The 26441-nt window shown below is 51.0% G+C and overlaps 1 protein-coding gene across 1 annotated transcript; it reads right to left on the bottom strand.

The window, feature by feature from the left end:
• Positions 1-2085: 2085 nt before the first annotated feature.
• On the bottom strand, positions 2086-26441 carry Ube2v1 (ubiquitin conjugating enzyme E2 V1). Its single transcript, XM_021637673.2, has 4 exons — positions 26286-26441; positions 11058-11206; positions 4361-4486; positions 2086-3464 (listed from the first exon to the last, which is right to left on the bottom strand). The coding sequence occupies exons 1-4, from the start codon at positions 26305-26307 to the stop codon at positions 3318-3320; spliced, it is 444 nt and encodes a 147-aa protein (XP_021493348.1). The 5' UTR covers positions 26308-26441; the 3' UTR covers positions 2086-3317.

The raw sequence follows: 26441 nt of genomic DNA, 5'->3' as shown, positions 1-26441 counted from the left end.
TCATGTTATTTAAAAGAAAACTAGAAACGACCCTCGTGCCCCCTACCACACATCTATTCTTTTTTATTTTATTTTTGAGACAGGGTTTCTGTGTGTCACCTTGGCTGTCGACTCACTCCGTAGACCAGGCTGGCCTTGAACTCAGAGATCCACTTGCCTCTGCCTCTTGAGTGCTGGGCTTAGAGGCCTGTGCCACCACACCCGGCCCCACACAGCTATTTTTACTGGCACGTCCAGCTTCTCAGTGACTTGCCGGTGTCTTGGTCAGCTTCCCACCCAGCTTGTGAATACCGGTGCTAACAAACACCCACGTTCCTGGGGTCATTCCATGTTCCTCAGTTCCTAGAACCATGGCTCCCAAGAGGTCAAGCTCCTTGGGGAGCGGTGGTATGAGCCCTGTGTGGAGGCTGGAGGCATGGCCACATTGCCCACACAAATGTAGATTAACTGACTTGCGGCTGCTGGGAGACTTCATATAAAACTCACCTCCACACAAGGCTCTAGGTGTTCACTGAGCCCATGTGCCAGGCCGGAATGAGCCTCTCACACCTGCGTGCACAGTGGCCCCTCAATGACAGATGACTGTAGCCTGAGGATCTGCCACGCCATTACAGTGGGTGGACCTCAAGGGACCTAGTGGAACCCACAACCCAGAGCCAGGTCCTGTGGCCTCATGCTGGTAGCATCTCTCAGCAGAATATGTTTCTATGAGCTCCAGAGTGGAGACCCCAGCACTGAGCCCCAAGTCCCTTAGCTGGCATTGGTGAGAAGGTCAAACAGGCCCCAGCCACAAGGGACATGTCAGCATCCTTTGGCTCCATGGGGGACCCCTGAAGGCAAGGGCAAGAGGCCTTACTAAAGGGCCTGTTGGCAGGCACCAGGAGCAGAGAGGGCAGAGTAGCCATCTACCTCGGGTCTGGCATAGCCTCCTGGAGGGCAGCCTGTTAGGGCTGGCCCAGCTTTTCCCCGTGGCTAACTTCAGACACCTGAACTGGCCAAGTTCCAGAAGGGAATTTCTGCTCCAGCCGCAGGCTGGCCCGTGTGTCTACAGGATGAGGTTCAGCTCCACTCTTTGCATAGCGGACAGCTGTGGATAAGTTGCCAATTATCAGAACAAAATTCTTGCCTGCAGCATCGCAGCTATGACAACACATCAGTCTTATTTTAAGGGGAGACCACTTAGTCTTTCTCTATGGTACTACCTCACACCCATTTTGTGACCCACTGGATTTAACCAGGGCCACCTAAGAGGCATGCTGAGCTCACTAATGGGTCCACAGCAGGGGCCTTGAACCCCTGATCCTCCTGCCTCTGCCCCAGCTATTGTTTCTTTCAGGGTCTCCCTCTGCAGGTCAAGCTCCCCACCTTGCCTCAACCTTCCAAATAACACTGATCTTTTAGTTGGTAGCGGGGCGCAGGCCTTTAGTCCCAGCACCTAGCAGAGGCCAGCCTGGTCTATAGAGTGAGTTGAAGGACAGCCAGGGCTACACAATAGGGATGCTCTTTCTAAAAACAAACTAAACTCCCAGTTCTTTTGAGATGGGACAACAAACTGGTACACAGGCCAACCCAGGCTTGCTTCTGACCAGTCTCTCGAATGAAGGGCAACCCTCACCCACAGATGTCCTGACCAATGCGGCAGGGAATGCTGGTGGGCAGCAGCAGGCTGGCAAAGGTATAATGCCACTGTGCCTGGCCTTGCGTCTCGCCAAGTAGTGAGATGTCTGCCCATACAGTGATGAAAGCCCGGATGTGGCTGGAAAACCTGAGTGTTGGTACAAAAGGTGGGGCCTGCTTTCAGACACTATGCCGTTGCCAGAGCACCTAAAGCATTTGATTTCTTGCTGAGTAAGCCTGGCTGAAGGGCACGGCTTGCTCGGCATCAATGCACACTTGCACACTACAGTAAAGTCAGGCAAGGACTGTCACAACACTGCTTATGGACCAAAGTACAGGTTACCTTGCCCAGAGAGCTACGGTTTGCCCCAGAAAAGACCTCTTCAGCCACCTTTCAGACCTGACAATTGCTGCTTCAACAGGTGGGTTCCCACGGAACACCCCCTCCAAAACAACACAACAAAACCCTTTGCAACACAACGAATTGCCTTTATTTCAGTATGCATCCACATTTTCAACATTTAGTGGTCTTGAACAGAGTGGGGAACGTGGCAATGAGCCAGGAGGCCAGGCCCACCAAGTCTACACAGAGCTCCCCCGGGGCCCTGCTGAGGGTCTGAGGAGCAACACTGAAACCTGAGTCCGCAGGGTCAGGGCCTCTGTTCCAGCTGTCAGGCTCCACATCAGGCCCAGTGGTGGCCAGGGTGATACGAGAGCCCTGTTCAAACCTCTTCAATGTGTAAAGCAAAGCGATTATGGGAAAAGGAACCGACTCAAACCGTGTGCACCCAGGACTCTCTGCACGGCCTTTCTCTAGGCAGAACCACCAACGACCCTGAGCGCTGGCCGGTCTGAGTCGCCCCGTGACTGCTCTGTTCACCTCGAGACCTGAGCTCATGGGCTGATGGTGGCTGCAGGGCCGAGGACCCGGCACTCCTTCCCAGGCTGGTGGCAAGTGAACGTGTGGTCCGGAGCTAAGTGAGGGAGGCCAGGTGCTTCCAACCTCATCTGATGGCTTTTGGCCACAGCAAGTGTTGGGTGGTGATGGGCAACAAGGGAGTTGAGGAGGGGGAAAGCAGCACCCCTTGATAAAGGTGGGGAGACGGGAAGCCCTGAATTCCTCACCCACGGCCAATTTCAGAGGGAGGGGAGGGTTACAATCTAACCTTTGGCCAAGGGTGGGAGTAGAGGAGAGGGGATGATGGCTTGGATGGGGTGTCACCTAAGACTTAAGAAAGCAGGGGTGCAGCCAAAGTGCCCCCGAGCCCAGCAGTAGTCCCACGGCTGCCACCTGAAGCCTTCCCATCTACTCTAAGGGCCACCACGCAGCTGTGGTGGGAGGGCGGGGCGGGCAGAGGCAGACCCAGGCCACGTGCCAGCAGCAGGTGATTGTGTGACGTGTCTGTTCACAGTTGCGTTAGCTGTGCCCACCGCTCCCAAAGGAAACTGATTTCAACACACCTTCTTGATCCCAGAAGTTCAACCAGGCAGACAGCGGTTACACTCGACAGAAGATGTTACACAGCACAACTTAATATTTCAAACGGACAAGAAATTAGTATCAGAACAGTGTCTCAGGATGAAGTCTGAGTGGAGTTTCCTCCCAGTACTTTGAGGTCTACAGATGTATCTAGAAAATTCACTACTGTGGAAAATGAAGACTTAGGTTGGATGGGGAGGGGAGGCCAGGGCCCTGGTGACTAATTGCTGTAACACTGTCCTTCCGGCGGCTGTGGCAGCTTCATGTTCTCTTTTGACATCATCAAGCGTCGAAGTTCCTGCAGGATGACTTTGATGCTGTGGGAATTCTGCCACTTGGCCAGCACTGCCGTGGCTCGTGGATCCACCTGTGGAGAGGCAAACGCCAGATTACCCTGCAGCAGAGCCTTCTCCTTCCCAGCATGAAAAGGAACAGAGCCCGTGGCACATGGGGAGACTTACCAGGTCAGACTTGGGCCACCCTGACCAACCAGCAACTGTCGCCCACGCCCTGTCCTTTCTCACTAAACACTCAGGTGGAGCTGATAAAGATGGGAGAGGGAAGCAAGACAGACACGGTCTCTCAGGTCACCAAGGGGTTGGTGGCTCCAGTAACACACAGGACATGTGGCAGGAGAGTTCCTCTCTATTTCTCTAGCCCAGCTCCTGAAGACTTCAAGGACAGAGGCTGGCACGGTGCCTCCAGGCCTCTGGCAAGCAACACGTGTATTCAGGATTTACGGCCAGGGTGTGGCTTGGTGGCAGATCGCCCAAGCCCGTGTGAGGCCCTGGGCTCTATCTTAGCTCGGCTTTAGTTGGCAACAGCGCTGCCCCAAGGCCAGGTTTTCCTCGTAATGGTAACTGGTGGAGGTGGCTCAGACAGAAGAACTGCCATGGGCAGAGGCCAGCCTGGGTTACATAGTGAGTTTCAGGCCAAACACGGCTACATAGGAGGATCATCATCATCATCATCATCAAAAAAAAAAAAAAAGCAAACAGTATTAAAAATGTCACATGGCAGTGGCTGAAGCCTAGGTCAGGATGTGGGAAGGTCTTGCCTCTGCCTCAGTCTCCGCATCTCCACCTCATGATGTCAGGAGCACTGAACTCTTATCTCAGTGACAGCGCAGACTCCTGCACTGAGCTCAGCCAAGCCGACAAGACAATGGGAGCAGCCCTGCCCAGGCGCTGCAGATACACAGGGATAAGGCAGCAGAGCACAGGCCAGCGGCCCGGCACTGGAACTCAACAGGGCAGCACTTACCACTCCATTTGAACTGCTCACACCACTCATATTGACTTTTGTTACAAATCTTACAGATGGGGGTGCTTCTGGGTATTTAGGTCCACATTCTATTTTAAGGCTGTATATTCGGTTTTCATAAATTGTCTGGAGGAAAAAAAGGGTAGAGACACGACAGTTATGAAGAGCTAAGAGAGGTACAACTTCCGATGACTTCTCAGACAGCTGCCCTCAGACTGCGCAGCTATGCTCCTGCCGTGGACAGGCGGGAGAGCAGGAGTCCCTGTGCTGGCCTCTGAGAAATAAGCAAAGAACAGAACATGGAAGCTAGGGTGTGAGTGTCAATAGGTCCAACCTGAGGCCACTTCTACAGCAAATGCCACCTGCCTTCAGAACCTTCTTTCTCTTATAGTCATGTGACCTAAGAAGCCACCAGCATCAAGTGAAGCAGGCGACCATGCAGCTGAGGCACCAGACCTCCAGGCACAGCGTCAACTCTGAATGCCGATGTGGCTATGCATACTGATGTATACCTGTAGCCATAAGAACTCAAGGTCATTCAGAGCAACACAGTGACTCTGAGGCCATCCCAGGCTATGTATGTCCCTACCTCAAATAAATGAAAACGCCAACTGTTGAGGCCTTTGGAGATGGCTCAGTGGGTAAAGGGGCTTGTCATGCAAGCATGTTAAGGCAGAAGAAGAAAGACTACAAAAGGTGTCTGCGGACCTCTACTCACACAGTTAAAAAGCCAACCATGCCATCACTGAGAAACACAGCAAAGCCCAACAACCACTGACTGTAATGTTCAGCTGTAAAGCATGGGTGGCCCCAGCCCCATCCTGCATGGAACATTTACCCCAACTGGAACCACCAGACAGCCCTGAAGACCGGACTCAAATAGCATGTAGCCCTACTCTGTGACGGGTCTAAAGACAACACTGCCGAGACCTCCCCATAGCTGCCATGCCCTGGACCAGGGCCACCCTTCTCTCAGGAAGCAGTGCCCCTCCTTAGGAGTCTTTCATAGACAGCAGTGGCTCCTGTGCAAACAGCGACACCTACTGGTCTCGGAGTCTTTTTTAAAACCCTTGAGCACATGCTAACCCTTGTCAGGTTCAGGTCACCATTATCACACCTATGCAAACCATTCTCATGCCAAGCTAAGCCAGCGCTCAAAGATGAACTTCCCACTCTCAACCTGTGCTTCCCCTCCCTCTTAGGGAGTGCTGCCACCCAGCACCTATCCAGCATGGTCAGCAAAACCCAGCTGCAGAGTCTGGGTGTAGAAGAGTCTGGGTGTAGTGTTGCCCACAGCTGTGGGTTTGCAACTCCCTAAACCTGCAGGATTAGGCCCTCAGCTCCCAGCACAGGCTCTATACCAAGACCTCTAACCCCCAGCAGGATGTGGCGCACATCTTTAATCTCAGGACTATGGCAGAGGCAGGTGGATCTCTTTGAGTTTGAGGCTAGCCTAGTCTACAAAGCAAGTTCCAGGGCACCCAGAGCTCCATTACACAGAGAAACTCTGTCTTGAAAAAAACCAAAGGGTGTAGGGATCTATAACCCTAGGAATACCCAAAGCAACAATGCCAAAGCTCAACATTCAAGGTAAGAGCTTGCCAAACAAACAAACAAACAAACAAACAAACAAACAAACAAGGAAAGGAGCTGGAGCAGCAAGTAAAAGCACTGCACTGGCTGGTCTCACTAAAGAGCACAGTTCAATTCCAGCACATGGCATTTCAAAACCAGTTATAACTCCAATTCCAGGGGATCTGATGCCCTTGGTAGACACCAGGAATGCATATAATATACAAACATACATGTCGGCAAAATGCCCATACACATAAAAGACTGGCCCTATTTCAAGAAGCCAGCAGCTGGGGTGTGGCTTGGTGGCAGCGTGCTTGACCAGTATGTACAGGTGCTAGGTTCCATCCTTGTCATAGCAGAAAACCCCAAACCAACACATTTCCATGCTTCATAAGTAACACAGAGAAAAGGCTTCCTCTAAAGGCCAGGACGGGTACAGAGTCTTATCTCACAGTACCTGCCGGGGTGATGGCACCTGCTTATGAATCTGCCATCTGGGAGGCAGAAGCAGCAGGCTCAAAGCTGAGACTGGCCTGGGCTACATAGGAGACAGCCTCCAAAGAAAAACAAGTAACTGTTTTGGAGGACTCACGCCAGTTGAAAGGAGGACTCCTACACTTGGAAGGAGGCAGGGTCTCACTGTGTAGCCAGGCTGACGTGGAACGTTCTCTTTTGCATCGGCACTGGGTAGTATTAGATCCCTCAGCACGTTCCTTCTACTGACAACATGGCATAAAATTATTTATACATGGCTTTTGAACAATATGTTAAGAAACAAAACAACAAAAAATAGGAGGAAAAAAGAACAAACCTCCTAAATCTTTGGGAAATTCTTAGCAGAGCTGCAGGTCACACCGTACACGCCTGATTTTTTTACTTCACATTTACAACACTAGACACAATGACTCACTCTCTTTTTCTTTTCTTTTTCTTTTTCTTTTTTTTTTTGAGACAGGGTTTCTCTGTTCTGGACTCCCCTTTGTAGACCAGGCTGGCCTCGAACTCACAGAGACCGTCTGCCTCTGCCTTCCTGAGTGCTGGGAGGGAGGGGGCCAAAGGCAGAACCCAGAGAGAAGGTTTAAGCTGGGTGCACACCTATAATCCCAGCACTCTGGGAGGCGGAGGCAGGCATGTGACCGCCTGAGAGCTCAGTCCCTGCGATCCACAAGGTGGGAGGGAGAAGAGCTGCTTCAGAGGTCTGACCTCCACATGCACACTGATATGCACGCATGCAGGTGTGTGCACATATAAATAAATGTAACATCTTGTTACAGTTTGCTTGTATACATGTACACCGTGTGCACGGAGGCCAGAGAGGGCTAGAGCCAAAACCAGGCAGCTGTGAGCAGCATGGATGCTGGGGATGAATTCTGGTCCTCTGGAGTAGCAAGCACTCTCCAGCCCCATAAAGATATATATATATATATATATATATATATATATCTGTGAGTTCAAGGCTAGCCTGGTCTACAAAGTTAGTCCAGAACAGCCAAGGCTCCAAAGAGAAACCCTGCCTTGAAAAAACAAAACAAAACAAAACAAAACAAGTCGGTGTTTAGTTTCAGAGCACATGCCTTATGAGCCAATCAAAAAGCTGATCAATCGATCACATGAAGAACCTAAAAACAGCTTTTATGAGTTTGTTTTTAACCTCAGAGGACCAAGTTAATCAAAACTATAGGGATCCTGGGGGTGGCCGCTTATTTGACAATAGCCCCAGCTTTGGGAGGTGGAGGCAGGAGGACTGCTCTAAGTTCCAGGTCAATCTGGATGGCAGTGAGACTCTAAAGTGTCTCACAAAGCAAACAGCAATGAAATGTGGGTTTAAAAAAGACCAGGACAGAGCTAGTGAGAGGGGGACGCCACCCTCCACCCAGCAGCCCCGCAAAACGCCTAACAGCTGCCACCTCATCTGGCAATGCCAACCCTAGGTACGCACCCCAGAGAACTGAAAACAGTGATCCACACAAAGACCTCTGCCATATGCCTGTGAGCAATGAGCAGGCACAGCCAGGACAGAGTTCTCCTGGTGGAGCCAGCGGACAAGGCAGGGGCGCTGGAGTGCTCCTAGGAACAGTCAGCAACTCTGCAACACTACTGGAAGCTCATGGTGAGGGGGAAGTCACCACAGTTCTTTAGGGTGATAAAAGCCATACATTACTAAGTGACAGACACTGTGGTGGTCTTCTTAACTGGGTTGTTGACTCAGTCAATCAGTCAAGTCAACCACTATTGTGTGTGTCTGTATGTGTGTGTGTCCGTGCACACGTGTGTGTGTTAGCTGCAGGCTTGGCAGGAAGTGCATTGCCCACTGAGCTACCCTAGGTGTTGGCATCATCATCCCACGGACTGGGGTCCCAGACCGAGAAGAGGAGGAGCAGGGCACTAGCTCCCAACTCTGCTGCCTGTGGATGCAGTGTGGACAGCTGACTCCTTTTGTACATACTGTGTCAGAGCACTGAGAAAACCCAAGTGAAAAACCCTGCTGGCTTACACGTTATGAACACTCTCTAAGCCGAGAATGGTGACACACATGTGATCTCAGTGCTTTGGAGGCAGAGTCTTGAGTCTCTGAAGGATAGCCTGAGCTATACTATCAAAGTATGTATCAAAGATCAAGGATTAGAGAACAGAGAGATGGCTTAGCTGCTCACACTGGGGCTGGGAGATGAGTGTACACTGACTGCTCTTCCAGAGGACCTGAGTTCAATTCCCAGCACCCACATGGCAGCTCACAACTGTCTGTAATTCTAGTTTCCGGGGCCATACTCAGATAGACATATACGCAGGCAAAACACCAATGCACATATTATTAATAATAAACAAACAAACAAAAGTCCACACTCTTCTTGCAGAGGACCCATTTTGTTCCCAACACCTCACAACTCCAGGGGAATCAATACCTCTGGCTTTTTTGGACATTAGCACATGCAGACACATGCACATACCCACAGTAAACACGCATAATTAAAATACAAAAGCCCTCGTGGTAGAACATCTGCCTGTCATGTCCAAAGCTCTAGGTCCCAGCACTGGGGAGGCTGAGGTGGGAAGATGCCATGTTTAAGGTCATCCTGGTCTGCAAAGCAAGATCCTTTTCTATTTTTGAGACAGGGTCTGGATATGCAGCCCAGGCTACCCTCCAACAATAGTGATCCTCCTGCCTCAGCCTCTCAAGAGCTAGGATTTTGTCTGAGTCATCTCCCACCTTAAACAATAAATGTGCAGGCCTTCCTGGGTGTGGTTTGTGGCATGATGCTTTGTGTGCCGAGCAAGCTTCTGTGAGGTCCTAAGGTAGATGCTCACAGGGGGCTGCAGTGCAAGTGCGCACAACAGACATGGAAAGTCCCGGTGCTTTAGCAGCTCATTCAGCCCTACACCCCTTTAGACAAGGGTAAACTCAAGTTCAGGACAACAGAAGCAGTTTTTGTTTGTTGGAGAATGGGTCTTCCTTCAGATGTATCCCAAGCTGCCTTGAACTTGGAAGCAATCTTCCTGCCTCACCTTCTGCGTTTACAGGTATGTGCTGTAGCACACCCAGCCTGAATATTTAGGCCGAGTATTTCCAACAGCATTTACAGGCGGTTTTAGATTTGTCTGTCCTTTTGTTTTGCTCACATGTATGTGTGTGTCCCATGTCTATTCTGGAGCTGGAGGTATGAACAGCTGTGAGCCTTCACATAGGTGCTGGGAATGGGGCCCAAGCCCTCTGCTAGAATAACAAGTGCTCTTAACCACTGGGCCATCTTTAACTGTGTCTCTGTTGAAACAGTGTCTTAAGGATATGGACTGGCCTGAAATTCCCTATATAGCAAGAAATCACTGTGTCTGTTTGGTGCTCCTGCCTTCACCACCACATGCTAGGATTTGCGTAATCGTAGCCATGGCAAGCTCTTGTTTAGTTCTCATAGGGGCCTCTAAGTGTATCCAGCGCAGCTCATGCTGTGAGCTCCCTCTGCTCAGTAAGGTGCTTCACAGCCTCTGCAGCTGCCTGACCGTGAGCTGTCCACAGGTGTTCTTGGGGGAAGGCCTCCCCAGAGGCTGGATCCTCGTAGCAAGGAAAGATCTGCAGGGCTGCCTACAGCATGTCCTCAATCCTCTACAGAGAATCTGCAGACTGTTGCAAAGGGAGGAGGGAACTGGACACAGCCAGACTGTACACATTAACAGTTTTGCATAAGAGTTGCAAAACTGACTTTGGAAGCCAGAGTGAAGTGTGAACTGGCCAATGACCCTTGAAGATGACCCCCAAAGGTCTGAATGCTAACGAGCCCAAGGCGGGTGGAGGTTCCTAGCTCCACAGTGCACAGGCAGTGCCTTGCCGTGGCTGAAAAGGAAGGAAGCTGTCACAGGAGGCACAAACACACAGGACAGGTCTAGCCACATTCAGGCCACGCCTTTCATAGCTCACCTGCAGGAGTGTCCCTTTTTAGGGTCTTTCTCCTCCCAGAGTCTCTCCTGCACCTAGTAATAAACACCCTATCACTCTAATGCTGACCAAGGAAGCCTCGACTTCTCAGGAGCAGAGTGTCAGTATGGCCACTGGGCAGGGAGGAGCACTAGCTCGACAAACAGGGCCAGCTTTGTGACTCTGGGCAGGTGACTTTACTCCTGGGTCAACTTCCCCACCCGTGACCTGGAATGCGGTCACATAGGAGGACGTGACAAGGACCTTGTGAGCAGTAAATGACACTTCAGAAGGATTAATCATGTACCTTCACACACACACTGGCCAGGACCTCGCAAACCAGAGCTCTCATGGGCTTACTTGGCCCCTCTCTAGCCCTGGTTTTTAAGAATACCTTTGGACCCAGCAGAGCTGTGAAGCAGTGCCTGCCACCTCAGGAGTGTTGCTGGCCAGATGTCAATTGGTTTTGAACTTCAGCTCGGCACAGCAAGTTCAAAGGCCACCATCCTGTAAAGCCACACTACTGACTCTACACAGGATTCATTTACCAAAGAGGATCAGATCATACCAGAGGGGCTCAAATGTATAAGTGAAATTGGTCAGAGAAAGAACAGCCGCACACTGGTGAGCATTTGCTGACCAGGTTACCACTGCTTTAAGAGGAGGCCCAGTGAACTTAAGAAATGACAGCTATAGCTGTAGCTTGGCGCTTACTCTTGGAGGCCCAATTATCATCCCTGTCCATCTTGTGAGTGTCATGTCTTCGTCGTCCTCTAGACCCCAGCTAACTGTGCCGTCGCCTACTCCTTTCTGGCCTTCTTCCAGCTCTTCCAACAGTCGGAAATTTCGAGGGACTTTTACTCCTAAAACAAATGGAAAGAAATTCAAGATGCAAGTTCAGGGGCAGTTGTAAGCCTAGAGCAAGCTGCTTATCGCCACTGTCTCAACACCAAGGTCAGCATGCACACAGCTCCCAACAGCTGCCTCACATACTGAGCCCTGGGGAGCCAGAGGAGTACCCACCCCTCCACACATCCCACCCCACCCCCCAGTCTAGCTGTTGTCTCCTTTGGGTCGGAAGCTGGCTGAGAGGAATGCCAACATCAAGTGCCAACTGTAGCCTGGGACACGGCACTGTCTTTCACCTGGTCCTGGCATGGTACACTGTGGAAGCTGCAGAGCCTTGGGGATGCTCCTGGCTGGGAGGGCTCTAGAGGCACAAGCATGTATCCAGTGAAATGCTGTCCCCACAAACAGCTGTCAGCAGAGGTGCCAGGAGCAGGATATCAAGGCTTTCTCACTCTGCCCCACAGCCTAGCAAGCTGTCCATGAAGGCAACACACAGACACTAGGTCCACACTAGGAACCTGAGTTCTGCCTGAGCCTTGGGCCACTTCAATGTCAGAATGTCTTGCACAGGATTCAGGCTGGGGCATCCATGCCAGAGTGGTACCTGAAGGCTTGCTTCTGGCCTCCTTTGCAATTTTCCCTGAGACAAAACCCTCAGGATCTACACAAGCCACTGGTTCTCTGAACACTGAGCCTCATCTGGGCAGACTCCAGCACTCACTCTCTGTAGAACAGTGAGGAGAGGCTCCTGTGGGACACGGGGGCTCCTGGTATGTCCTGGGTTTCCTGCTGTGCAAGGCGCAGGCCAGCACTAGCTCACCTGCCCCATCATGGTAGCCATGCCCTCGGCACTGGGAGACAGGCAGGGACCAGTGCCTGTGCTCCTTGAGCCTAGCACCCAGGGGAGGCATGAGCTAAACACAGCAAACACGTGAGCTGTGTAAGAGGGGTGTGACAGGTCTCAGCTGAAGGCCTGAGAACAAAGTGAGACAAAGGCACACATGAGGGGTGGCTCAAGGGACAGGATGTAAAGGCCTTCAGGTCTGACATTTCTTAGGGTCAAGGAACAGTGTGCAGATGACAACTCAGCCGAGGAACTGGAGAACACACGGCAGCAGCAAAGAGTTCTGATGGCCTCTGAGGAACACAGGAGCCACTAGAGCTTTCAGAGTGGCCTGAGTCCATCCCATAACTCAGACAGACCCATGTGCTATGAGGGGGATGCAGGAAAGAACAAGGGCCATGTGATGGGGAGTACCAGGTACTGGTCCCAGCAGACAGGATTTCTGTCACATGGCCTGTGATGTGTGAGAAAGGGGCAACTGTAGCACCCAAAGGTGTGCTGTGAACAGATGGACAGATTGCTTCTGGAGCAGGCGGGACCTGAGTGACGGAGGGCCTCACCCTCCAGTGCCAGTTCTTGTCAAGAGTGACTTTTTGGACTAGACAGCAGCCCAGGGCCTGGCTGCTGAAAGGCCTGGGTTCCATTCCCACCAGCACTAGCACCAACAAAAATCGTAACTTGTTTACCGTTGCCGGCACAGCTGAATGGTGGGCACATCCTGGTGGGCATCTGCCCAGCTTCTATTTTCAGCAGCACAGAATTTATTTAGGGCAAATAACATTATCCTAGCTCTCATTTACAGTAACAGTAAAGTTCTTTTTAAAAAAAATTGTGTTTGAGGGCTGGAGAGATGGTTCAGAAGTTAAGAGGACTGGTTGCTCTTCCAGAGGTCCTGAATTCAATTCCCAGCAACCACATGATGGCTCACAACCATCTACAATGAGATCTGGTGCCCTCTTCTGGCAAGTAGGCATACATGCCGAATACTGTATAAATAATAAATCAATCTTTTTAAAAAATTGTGTTTGAAGCTGAGAGTGGTGGCACACACTTTGACCCCAGCATTCAACAGGCAGAGGCAGATGGGATCTGAATATGAGGCCAGTCCGGTCTATAGAGCAAGTTTCAGGACAACCAGGGATACACAGAGAAACCACATCTTGAAAAAAAAAAAAAAAAAAAAAAAGAATTGTGCACATATGTAGACATGCATGCACCTTGGGTGCTGTTCCTCAGACTGTCCACATCATTTTTTGAGGAGGGTCTCTTGGGAGCTCATTGAGGAGACTATGATGGCTGGCCGGGGACCCCAGGGAGCGTTTCCCCACTCCCAAACGCTGAAATCATAGACCTGCACCACCATGCCCGCCTGGCTTCCACTTAGGGGTTGCAGCCCAAAGCCAGGTCCTCAGTCTCACCAGGTACCATCACCTGAGCTACCTCCAAGGATAAGTGTGCAAGCTAAAGAGACATTTGACCAAAAACACTAAACAGCAGCACATGTGGTCCTTGAGATAACAAAACAAAACAGTCCAGCAAAAACCCAAAAGTATATCTGACTCACTGGCTTGGAAATGATTAGCACTGTCACACTCAGGAGAGCTGGCCGCATTGTTCAGCTGTATGATTTGACATCTTACAGTAAACATGAAGCTAAAAGAGGTAAAGATGTCACAGGCAAAAGGGAAGCACAATTTGTTCAGTTAAATAAAAATGGAGGAGGACTGGGAGACAGCCCAACGGCAAGAAGACTTGCTCTGCAAGCATGAGGACCTGAGCTCAAATCCCTAACATCAGGTAGAGAGCAGGGCATGGGTGAGTGAATGTGCCGTGACCACCAGCAGGGTGTTCAATATGACTGCGTCTCGAGGAAGTAAGGAGACACTATCTTCTGCTCTGGCTCCATACAATGCGCACAGGCACATAAGCCTGCACACTCACATGCTTGCACCCACACAAGGAGTTAAGGCTAACTACTATTTTTATTATTACAGAGCCTCACTATGTAGCAGCAGGCTGGCCTTAAACGCAGAGATCTGCCTGCCTCTGTTTCCCAAGCGCTGGGATTACGCTGGGCAGTGGTGGCGCACGCCTTTGAGCCCAGCACTCAGGAAGCAACAGCAGGTGGATCTCTGAGTTTGAGGTCAGCCCGGTGATTCCCTCCTTCCTTCTGGCTTTATCACCCAAACATCTGGCATCTTCCTGCCTCAGCCTCCTTAGCTGGAACTAGAGAGTGAGTGAGTAAAGCGTGAGTGTGTGTAAGCATGCACTAGAGCTCCACTCCAGGCAAGGTTCCACTGCCTGGCCTTCGTACTTGCTATTCTCTGCCGATTTCCTTCCTTCCTTCAGCCCTAACACAAACTCCTTCACCTTCTCTGAAGACTCAGTTCTCTGACACTTGACCTCAGTAATCTGCTACTTCTGTCAGGCTAGGAACCAGTGAGCTGGCTCAGCTCGGAAAGGGGTCTGCCACCAAGCCTGACTCGCACGTTTTCCTCAGACCTCCACATGCATGTCATGGCACACATGTTCCCATACATACATCACAAGTACACCACCAGGCCTTGGTATTTCCCCCCCAGATTAGGTCCAAAGTATCCAAGCATGCTTTCTTGTCTCTTCTTTTCTAAGACTCCTGTATCCCAGGCTGAGGAGCCTTTAACCCTCTGACCCTCCAGCAAAGCCTCCAGAGTGCCTGGATGACAGGCCTGCACTGCTATGCCTAGCTAGAGTGTTACTTTCCATTTCTCTCTGTGCTTTTGTTTGTTTGCGACAGGATCTCTCTACATATTCCTGGCTGTCCTTGAACTCACAAAGATCTGCCTTCTTAACCGGGCAGTGGTGGCTCATGTCTTTAATGCCAGCACCTGGAAGGCAGGGGCAGGTGGATCTCAGTAAGTTCAAGGCTAGCCTGATCTACAAAGTGAGATCCAGGACAGCCAGGGTCACATACAGAGAAACCATGCCTCAAAATAAATGAATGAATGAATACATAAATAAAAATTTGCCTTTGAGTTTGTGCCACCATGCCCAGATAAAGTTCATTTATTTTCTAAACAACAAGCTTTAATTCACATTAAAATTCTGACTAGAAGTTTTGTGGGAATAACAGCGAGCTGAAATCAGGAGTTGGGCCCGCAGGCTCAGTTAACTTTCTGAAGATGCATGGAACCTCCGTGCTCACCTCGTACACTCAACTGTGTCAAACTCACACTCATTGGCTGCAGTAAAAAGCTGTCTAGGCTCTTCACCTGGCGTGTCAAATTTCCCTGCCCAGCCAGGTGAAGCGGCACATGCCTGCCATCCCAGTATCTGGGGGCTGACATAAAAAGACCAGAGGTCCAAAGTCATCCTCAGCTATACAAGGAGTTGAAGAAGGCCAGCCTGGATTACTCAAGACCCTGCCTTAAGTAACAGAAATCATTTACATAAATTATCAACAATATGTTGGGTGTGGTGGCACACACCTTTAGTCCTATCACTCCAGAGGCAGAGGCAGGTGGTTCTCTGTGAGTTCAAGGCCAGCCTGGTCTACACAGCAAGTTCCAGTGAGCTGGGCCTACACAGCTTTGCCTCAAAACAAACAAAAAACAAAACAAAACAAAAAACTAACAACAAGGGACAATCAGTAATACAATATGAGGAAAGCAGTCTCGCTCAGTGTGGCAATCCTAGTCTAGCACTGTGCTAGGACAATGTGTGCAGAGCTGCATGTGATTCTGAGCAGAAGCAGAGAAAAGGCAAACTGAGTCTTGGGCCAGTGACAAGATGCGCCAGCATGCATGGCCCAGCTTCGGAGCGCTTCTGCCATGGCTCGGGACAGGTGTCTGTCTAGAGAAGAGAAGTGAAGTACACCTGCCATCAACCCCCAGGCCTAGCAGGTGGTAGGTAGGAATGCCAGGCTAAGCCAGCAGGTAATGTGGACTACAATGGTGGTGGTGGGGCATGTGCCTATATGTGGTGTCACTCCTAGGTTGCCAACAAGACAACATTTCCACACCCTCAGCTAGGGCTTCACAGGCCTCAGATACATACTTGCTGGAAACCAAAGCTAGCATGGCAACACAGGCCTGCAACCCCATGTGCTCAGGAACAGAAAGTGGACTGGACATATATAGTTCAGTGGACAGAATAATCCAGCCTGTGTGTGAGAGAGGGGTCGGGGAGGCAAAAATGGGGAGGGGGGGTTGGAGAGTGAACTCAGGTGCACACATGCCCACTGATCTGGACCCCAACTCTACAAGTCATCTTGCTGTGAGCTGAGCACTTTTCCTCACCTCAGTGAGGTCACAATACTCTGACCTCTATAAAGAGTGAGACTGGAAAGCTCTGGTGATGACTGGCACAGGCCCCTGTGTGGTGGCACTGCCTCCTTCAATAAAATGCATCACCTTCCAATACCGGAGAGAGGCTCAGCAGTCACAGACCTCAGAGGCTGTCTGTGCAGGAGTCTCATCTGGGGCTCTACTTGAGCCCTCTACCTGGTCAGTCCACGGTGTGCTGCAGCCAAGCTCCTGGCCTGATGTCACAGTCAATTCCACACCCTGCCCCAGTTGCTGGCTCTCTCCTTCAGCTCCAAACTCAATCTGGCCTCTGAGCCCATTGTTTGAGCTCTGGACAGGCCCCACTGCTCAAGTGCTTAAACATGAGCCATAGCTCCTAATAAGCAGACTTCAATTTCCTTGCCAATGCCCTTCTTCCTAGACACTGCTGACAGGCCTCAGGCACCTACACTTCCAACAGAACCTGTTGCATTCCTCCCCAAATTACATGATCACCCCTAAATCTTGGGATGTGGCACCAACATTTCTCCTGCTTCCATCTCACAGTCACAGAAGAAATCTCTTCTCTCACTGATGACTCTACTTCCTTTGCCTCCCGCTCTGCCTGATCCATCCCTGCCTGCGCTCCAAGGACAATCCTTTATAGGTGAACAGGACACCATCACTTCCCTGTAAGGCCACCACCAGTCTCTCAAGACAACCAGGTCTTCTGTCTCCTCCCTGATGTCACCGCCACAGCAGGCACTCTTCAGGCTTCTGGGGGAGGCTTGTCTGCCTTCAGCCTTTGTGCTTACTGGTCTCTCCCAGGGCATGAAGTGCTGAATAGTTACTAGCTTCTTCCTTCTTAACTTACACTCCTTCTCTTGCCTCCGCTCAGCTCCTGCAAGCTGACCATACACTGAACACATGCTCCACAAGAGCGCAAGTCCATCTGCTTTGCTCACTGCCTTCCCCAGCAGTACCTGACATCTGCTGATAAACTCAGTCTTACAATTTTAACACACTTCTGAAAACCCACTCAGCAAATACAGAAACATTATACGGGAGACTAATTATTACTATGATTTTTTTGGGATTTATGTGTGAAGACAGGGTCTCACACAGCCCAGGCTGGCCCTGAGCTACTTATATTTCAAGTCATAGCATTACAGGTGTGTCCACCATACTTGGCTTGAGAATCTTATCAAAAGGCTTAGTATGGATTTTAAAGCTTAAACTAAATTCCACACAATGTACAAACAGAATGATCGTGAGAGCTGTCAATGTTCTGACTGCAGAGGCAGCAGAGGCCTTAGCCTCGCACCTTGACCTAGCAGCCCTGCCCCATACACTTCTTTCTCTTTCTGTTTCCTGCCCTTGTTTTTGACTATCTCACTCCATCTCTGCACCTTTCAGACAGAGCTGTAGCTGTGACTCACTCAGCCCGCCCCACCCCCATGCAACTGGCCTGCTGTCTGGCACACGATGGTGCTCAGTAAATGCTTCCTGGATGGACAGCAGAGTCTTCTGGCCACACTATGAACCCTCAGTTGACTGGGACCGAAACCCTGGGTAGCTGTGTGAACAGCTCTCCCCTTCCTCTAACTAGTGCTCTGGGGATCAAACTCACATCTCCAGGTTTCCCCGCAAATGCCTTTATGGAGCCATCTCACCGGCCCAATTTCAGGGTTCTGTCTTTCAATTACATTTTACTTATTTTATGCACACCATGACGCCACTCGAAGAGGTGAGTGGACAACTGTCAGGAGTCTTCCTCCATCATGTAGCTCCCAGGGACTGAATTCAGGTCACCAGACCCTGGGGTAGGCACCTCTATCCGCTGAGTCATCTTCTGCTTCGTTGTTTTTTTTTTTTTTAAATGTAAAATTCGGTAGCTTTTAAAATTATGCCATTTCCTTATTTTGTGTGCATACATGCATGTTTGGATGTGCTGGTAGCACAGCAGGTGTGTGGCGCTCAGAGTGCGGTGGTGTGCAGGAGTCAGTCCTCTCCACCATGGGGGTCCTAGGATTGAACTCAGGTTGTCAGTTGTGAAGAACCTGTCCCCAGCAATCCATTCCTAGTCCCCAGCCTTATTTTAATTATTGAGACAGGATCTCACTGTGTAGCTCTTGCTGGCCTGGAACTTGCTATGTAGATCAAGCTGGCTAAACTCAGAGATCTACCTGCTAAGCTAGTGTTGGGCTTAAAGGTGCATGCCACCACACTTGGCCCAGTCTTTTAACATTTAGTTTTTGAGACAGGGTGTCTCTCTGTAGGTCTGGCTGTCTTGGAACTCACAGAGACCCACCTGCCTCTGTCTCAGCAGTGCTAGAATTAAAGTTCCGAGTCACCAATAGCCCTACCCCATTCAAAAAACATCTAGGAATCTGAGGGAAACCTAATTTTGGAGGTGGGGGGTGGGGGGAGGGTATTGGGATTGCCCAGAGCTTGGCACATACCAAGCAAATATTCTACCACTAAGCTATATTATCTCTAACCCTCTCTTGTTTCACTAAGTGTGTGGCTGGCTTTGAACCACCTCTGTAGTTGAAGTGAGCCTTCAATTTCTCATCTTCTTGCCTTTACCTCCCAGTAGCTGAGCTGGTTTACAGGCCTGAGCCACTAGGCCTTGCTTATTCTTTCTTATAAACTAGGGTGACCTGGCTCCTCACCAAACCTCACAAGAGAAAAGGCTCTGCTCTATGCCGGGCCTCAGCCCAGAGCATCCCCAAGCAAGTGCTGTCCCACAGGACAGTGCCTGCCCCTGAAAGGGTTCCTCAGAGTAACACTCATGAACGAGTTCCTGGAGTCCCAAGCCCTTAGAAACCGTACAGGAAGCTAATGTGAGCTGATGGAGTAACAGCACTCAAATTCTTATGGCCTAAGGCACCTCAGTACTCCTGAACCCTGGGACATGAATTCAAACAGCAGAATGAATTCAAAATTAGAGATACAAGTATGACAAGAAGTGAAATCTGGGGGCTACCAAGCCAGACTCCCTGAGTTCTGTCCCCAGAACCCATAAAGCAGGTCAACAAATGCAAATCCTGACCCCCCAGCTCTGTGATGAGGCAATGCAAGCAAACACACACACAGTCTAAATAAATAAGTAAACAAACCAGCAGCCAAGGCTATACATAGAGAAACCCTATCTCAAAAAACCAAACCAAACCAAAAACCAAACAACCAGAACAAAAAAAAAAAAAAACCTAGGCCAGGTGTTCATGGAGCAAGCTTTTAGTCACAGCACTTGGGAGGCAAAGGCAGGGAGATCTCCGTGAGTTTGGGGCCAGAACGGTCTAAGGGAGATCCAGGACAGCCAGGGCTATGTGGAGAATCCCTGTCTTGAAGAACCAAAAGGGAACAAAGAAACAAAACAAAACAAACAAAAAACCAAAGCAAATAATAGAAATGCAGATGCCAGCAGCCAGCAATATGGCTCAGAGGGTAAAGGCACCTGTCACAAGCCTGATGACCTGTCAGTTCAATCTGTGGATCTGACACAGTGGAAGAAGAGAACCAACACCCACTAAGTTGTTCTCTGACCTCCATAAGCATGTCGTAACACATGGCAACCTCCTAAAAAAGAAATACACGACATGCAAGTTGAAAAAGCAGGAGTATTTGATAGGTTTACATGACGTCCTAGGGAACACACTCAACATGGGAATGTGAAGCATGGAAAACATTAAATTGGTGGGAAAAGGATTTGGGGAGGTATACACACCAGCAATCCCAGCCCTCAAGAGGCTGTGAGACTGAGACTAGCCAAGGCTACCCAGCATGACTGTAAACAATAATGTTAAAAAGGCGGAAGGGGAAGTGGTTCAGCTGGTAGGGTGATTGCTATGCTAGCATGAGGACATGAGTTCAGAGCTCAGCAAAATCCAGATGGAGCTGAGTGCCTATATCCCAGCATTTGGGAGATAGAAGCAGAAGCAGGAGTCTGTGGCCTAGTCAAGTTAGAGGTCAGTCTAAACTCATGAGATAATTGCCTCAAACACAAATAACCCAGGTGAGCCAGACAGACCTGAGTCCTGGCTAGCAAACGAGACCCTGTCTCAAAACAAAACCCAGGTGTGGTGCACTTGAGAGGCTAAGGCAGAGACAGATGGGTCTCTGAGTTTGAGGTCAGCTAGAACTGAATAGTAAGACCCCGACTAAAAAAACAAAAATAAAATATCTTTTGGGAGGTTCATGCAATGGTTCACAAAAGTAACTTGCAGCATTTAGGATTGCTACAAGGTTCAGGCCAGCCTAGATTAGATTAGGACTTTGAAGCCGGGAGATAGTGCATGCCTTTGATCCTATCAGAGGCAGAGGCAGGCCAGTCTCTGTGAGTTCTAGGCCAGCCTGGTCTACACAGAGTTCTAGGACAGCCAGGATTGTTACAGAGAACCCGTCTTGAAAAACGAAGCCCAAAGGCTAGAGAGATGGCTCAGAGGTTAAGAGCACTGGCTGCTCTTCCAGAGGTCATGAGTTCAATTCCTAGCAACCACACGGCGGCTCTCAACCATCTAAAATAAAAAATCTGGTGCCCTCTTCTGGCATGCAGGTGTACATGCAAACACACACTGTATACATCATAAATAAAGAAAATCTTAAAAAAAAAAAAAAAAAAAAAAAAAACGAAGCCCAAACAAACCACGGAAACAAAAGCCAAAACCACAGCTCTGGCAGGCTGTGTGTCTGCATAGCACATAGGGGCCAGGGCCCCAGGTTAGGATGGTAGTTCAGGAAAGACAGTGGCTTGTACTAGGACCAGAGTGCTGCTCCAGCCTCAGGAAGTAAGGAGTCCTGGAAGGTGACCTGGGATGCAGTACTACTGAAGTAGACAGTGGGCAAGTGACATGTTCTGAGAGCCGGTCAGCCTGAGAGCTGGCCTGGGATGCGCTCCTCTGGAAACTCAAGGATGAGAATGTGACAGGATTCTTGACTGTTGCACGCAGAGATAAGTGGCTCTAGTAGAAGACTCCATAGACACCTATTAATCTTCTTTAAGATTTACTTTTATTTATATAAATGCCTTTGCTTACTTGTATGTAAGTGTACCGTGTGTGCTTGGTGCCCTACGAAGTCAGAAGAGGATGCTGGATCTCCTGGAACTGGAGTCACAGGTGATTTTGGGTTCTGGGAACCAACCTGAGTCCTGTGCAAGAGCCCCCAGTAACCTGTCAATCTTTACAGCTCAGTGTGGCAGGATGGAAGTGCTGGTGGCTCAGTGACCAAGCCCAAGATATGATGTTCTCTGAGGGGGTGGAGGCCGAGGCCAAGAATGAGCTGGAAGTGCAGTGCAGGAAGGAGCCAGTGAATCCCATCCCTTCCTTCAGGGATAGCCCCACTGTGAGTCCCACACCTGTGCATCACCCTGTCAGACACACAGCTTCCCCTGCGAGCCCAATTCACATATCTGGCTGGAGACCTCATTACAACAGCCCACAGTGTTCGCTGAGGGAGTACCTGCTCTGTCAGCCTCCTCATCTTCCCGACGTGAGGGAGGGAGAGCATGAGCTAGGCTTCTGAGCGCAAGGCCAAGTGTTGGAGCCAGGCATGCAGTGCACACCTGCAATCCCAGGCTGAGGAAGGACTGCCTGAGTCTGAGACCAGTCTAGTCGACACAGTGAGAGCCTGTCGAAAAACAACCAAAAACCAAACCAAACCAACAAACAAAAAACAAACCAAATAAACAAACAAAAAACAAAACAACCAAACCCAAACCCCAACGAATTAAGCAGCCTGAAGGCTTGCACACAACTGAGGCAAGGACCTGCCTCTCTATGTGATGCAGGTGCCCCAGCTCAGCAGGTGGGAATTACTCAGTCAGGGCAGAGCACTTCCTCAAAGACAGACCTCATGCCGCCAACACACAAATTTAGTCCCAGCTACAGGGAAGCAGAGGCTGAGTTTGGGGCAACCTGTCTACACAGTGAGACCCTTTCTGGGGATGGGGTGGGTCATCTCATCCAACACATTGCTCTAGGCGTTGTGTTTCAGGATTAAGGTGTATTCATTCCACCTCATCAGAGTTTAACTCCAAACAGAGTAAGAGAGGAAGGGAGGAAGGCTGGTGTGATTTTTTTCTTTCCCAATGCTGGGGACCAAACCAAAGGCCGTGCTAAGCAAGTATACTACATGAACTAAATTCTCAGCCCTGTAAATTAGCTAGGTGCAAAAGCTCCATGAAAACTCACTTGGCAATTTTCTTTTAAAGATTCTTCTTCCTCTTTTTTTTTAATGTGTGTGTAGGTACCCATGGAAGTCAAGAGAGAACACTGTATCCTCTGAAGCTGGAGTTGGGAAGTGGTGAGCTGCCAGACGTGGGCGCTGGAAACAACACTCTGGTCCTTGGAAGAGCAATCCACTGGACCTCCTTGCCAGCTGTCACTTGGCAATTCTAGCCACTCCCACCTCTCCCCCAATTTTTCAAGACAGGTTTTTTTGTGCAGGCCTGGCTGTCCTGGAAACCACTATATAGACGAGGCTAGCCCTGAATTCAAAGACCTGCCTGCCTCTGCCTCCCAAGAGCAGGGATTAAAGGCATGTGCCACCACTGCCAGGTGGCAATTCTGATACAACAATAGCTGGTAGTACATACCTGTGACCTCAGCACTTGGGAGATGGAGGCAGGAGGATCAGGGGTGTGTCAAAGCCATCCTCAACTCCACAGTGTTCAAGACCAGCCTGCACTACATGAAATCCTATCTTAAAACAAAATAGCATTAAAGAGAAAGAAATCCTACTTGCACTGTCTCACCAAGCAGGTCCCACCATGGGGATGGCTTCTACTTCTCAGGCTGAGCACATTAGGAAGCAGCTATGCTACGAAGGAGAAAATCACTTGGCTGTAAGGGACCCAATGGCTTGAAATGAGACCTATTCCCAATGGGGCCCACCACAGGGCCTGGTTTCTCCCTTATCCAGCTGTCTGGGAACACCCTTGAATGGAAGATCAATCTCTACCACCCAGATGGTGACATTTCTAGGACCTGAAGTGTGCACAAAACCACGCCCTGCATACCTATTTATAGTGGCACCCTGCCAAGGCTTGTCACCCTGGCACTTGGTATCTGGTTAACTGTCAGCTCAGGGCAGCACGGCGTGTGGTCTGCTGGATGAGAGGAAGGACCTGGCAGCCAAGGGCCACTGTCTGACATCCTGCAGTCCTGAACACACAGAAGGGAAGTTGCCTGCACTGCAGACAGCGAGTGGTTGTAGAGGGCTTGTCTCAGCTCCTCTCTGAGACCTGTGCCAAAATCGCAGCAGCGAAGGATGTGGGAAGATGCCAGCAGCAGTGACCACACAACCTGAGCTCAGCCCTCACAGGAACTCCAAGGCTACACAGTGGTTTCCTGGCAACCAGGGCACAGAATGAAAAGGTTCAGTCTAAAGGTAGATTCAGGCCTGAGCACACCGAAAGGCTAGAGGACAGTGGTTAAGCAGCCAAGTTTAACCAGTTCACGTTCCTACAGCCTCCTGGTGCCTTGGGGCTCAAGTCAGATCTTATCATTCCTTCTCTTCCAGGCATTCATTCATTCATTCATTCATTCATCAATCAAAGAGTGAACGTCTGCTCATACCAGACATTTGTGCCATGTCTTCCACTTGCCCCCAAAGTCATCTCTCTCCTTGTCACTAAGGCCTTTATTTTTTTCCCTGACACTTACTTATTGTGGGAGGGGGCACCTGTGGAGGTCAGAAAGCTCCTTGTAGAAGCTGGTTCTTTCCTCAAGCCATGTGGGCCCAAGGTTTGCCCTGGCCTTTATCTGCTGAACCACCTCACTGGCCCCACAGCCTTTAATCTGATCTTTCAACACTACCAGGCGGCCTCACCATAGGGCCACATCACTGACAGTCCTCCCTCACTGCCATCATTACAGACCACAGGACTAGCTCTTTTCCATCACTGGTCTCTGTTCAAATGATGCCCGAGAGAAGCCTGCCCAAGCTCTCCAGACACTATTTTCTTCACAGCACTTTCTCCCTTTTGGGGTCGCTTTATTTACAACCTGAATGGCCTTCTGTTTGGTTTGAATGAAACTTAAGGATAGTGCTATGCCTATCTTGTCTGTTCCTCACAGTAGGACATGACAGGCCCCAGTAACCATCTGTGGAATAGAGGAGTTGTGGGAAGCCTGTTTCAGGGTACCAAGTTTGCCCTGTGCTATCTAAACCACGCTAGATGCGTTTGCTTCTTTTTGTGGTAACAGAGTACGCAGCCCAGGGCTTCCAACATGCTAGATGAACACTCTACCACTGAGCCACATCCCAGCCCAAGCTCTCTTGGATTCCAGTGCACAGCAGCTGCTGCTGTTTTTATCTGCCCGCCATGAGCTTCTGAGGCACGGGCAGGGCCTCACAAATTACAAATAGCTGTCAAACCGGATCATGAGATGTTCTCAAGTAACTACAAGTAGAGCTGAGTGGCAATGCCACCCCAGTACCGGCTTCTGGGCACTGCACTCCTCGGCCTGGCAGGGACACTGCTCTGGGAGATGCCCCAATCCAGCCCGACTCAGCCATGGGTCTTCCCAAGTGCCCACAGCCATATGTTGGTGAATGAACTGACTGGGTACCACAGTCTTCTCCAGGAGCCCTCAGGAAGTGCATGGTAGGTCACCGAAGGCAGAGCCTGTCTGCTTCCTATCCCTTTACCCCACAGTTCTAACACAGAAAGAGGGCTCCTTGCAATGCCGCAAAGCAATGACCCTGGAAGGATGGCACCCCTCACCCCCAACTTCCCTCCAATCAACCCACCCCTAACTCCTCATTCTGCTGCTGTTGTGGCCTCCCAGCTCCAAGGTGCCAGTGCCCAGGCTGGTGGCCTGTCCATATCCCTTGCCCACCTCCACTGCCAGACTCCTGAGGATGCAGCCCCACATCAGAAGGGAGCACCCAGTCTCTCCTGAATCCTTCACTGGACGAGCCAGACTGGCTTGCCTCCCTGGACCAAGACCCATCCCATCTCCTCCAGTCTGCCAGCGTCCATGCCCCAATAACTAGGTGCAAGCTGTCCCTCCTGAGGAGGACTCCTCTGGCCTAGCTCAGGTGGTGGCACAGCAGGCTTCTCTTAGCCCACCAGAGGCTGGCAGTGCTTCTCCTCTAAAAGCAACCCTTTCCCCTCTTGCAATTCCTTCCGTGTCATCCAAGAATTCTCATTTCACTGTTCCCCTCCCTCCCATCCAGATAATGGGGAGTTTCTGAGTTGAACCCACAAATTTTTCCCAATTATCCAAAGAGTACAAGAGAGTGACAGGCACTTCCTCCATCCGCTCGGGGCAGGAAGAGGTTTTTCTTCTCTGAAAGAAACATCTGCGAGACTGCACCCCATCCCATTCTCCCTACCGCAGGAGCCTTCCCATCGGTGACACGCCCCTACAGACCCCCCACCCCACCCCGGGGCTACTGAGGCACCTGCTCGTGCCTATCCCACACTGCGCCTTCTGAAATCTCTCTGGGCAGACCCTGATCTCTACAACCCAGGCCTGCTCCCACTGCTGACGCCCTGGCTCAGCCTGTGCGGATGCCCCGTCTTCCCCAGGAAGCGACCACTATGAGACTCTGCCTCTTGCAGTCCCGACCCTAAATTAGCGCGGGGCCCCGGGGTGGCCTAGCCTGCGGCCCGCAAGGCTCCGTCTCCTCCCGTGCTCCCTAGGGTTGAGCCCGCGTCCCCCCGCCAGGCATCTCAGGATCCCCGTCGCTAGGGCCAGTTCCCAGCGGGGCCTCGCCCGGTCCCTCCGTCGGCCTCCCTCTCCCACCCCCGGAGGCGCCCGAGGAGCCTCCCGCTTGGCCGCACCGCCCACGGCCCCGCTGCCCCCGCCCGGGCTTCCGGCCGCCGCCTGCTCGTTCCAGACCGGGCCGCGCAGCCAAGCGCAGCCGCAGGGAGAACGCGGAGCCCCGGGCCGGCCACCACGGTCTCTGTTAGCCCCGGGCCCAGCCCAGCCAGCCCGCGCCCCGTCCGCCCGCACGCCCGGCGCCCCCGCTCACCCGAGCCTGTGGTGGCTGCCATCTTGCGTCGCTGTCGCTCGAAGGCCAGCCCCTTCTTCACCCCCCCTTGAGTTTCTCTGGGGCGCCGGGGCGCAGGCGCAGGCGTCGGCGCAGGCGCAGACGGTGCCGCTGACGCCCGCTCGGGGACGCAGGAGC

This window comes from Meriones unguiculatus, chromosome 4 (genome assembly GCF_030254825.1).
Source record: "Meriones unguiculatus strain TT.TT164.6M chromosome 4, Bangor_MerUng_6.1, whole genome shotgun sequence".
NCBI lineage: Eukaryota > Metazoa > Chordata > Mammalia > Rodentia > Muridae > Meriones > Meriones unguiculatus.
Note: the sequence above shows the minus strand (reverse complement) of the source record. Positions and strands in the feature narration are given on the sequence as shown.

Excerpts from the sequence above, each read along its gene's own strand:
- Ube2v1 (XM_021637673.2), bottom strand. The coding sequence starts at position 26,307 with ATGGCAGCCACCACAGGCTCGG. Across the intron at positions 11,207-26,285 it reads GGCAGCCACCACAGGCTCGG|GAGTAAAAGTCCCTCGAAAT; the intron begins GTGAGCGGGGGC and ends CATTTGTTTTAG. Across the intron at positions 4,487-11,057 it reads TGATAATTGGGCCTCCAAGA|ACAATTTATGAAAACCGAAT; the intron begins GTAAGCGCCAAG and ends TTTTTCCTCCAG.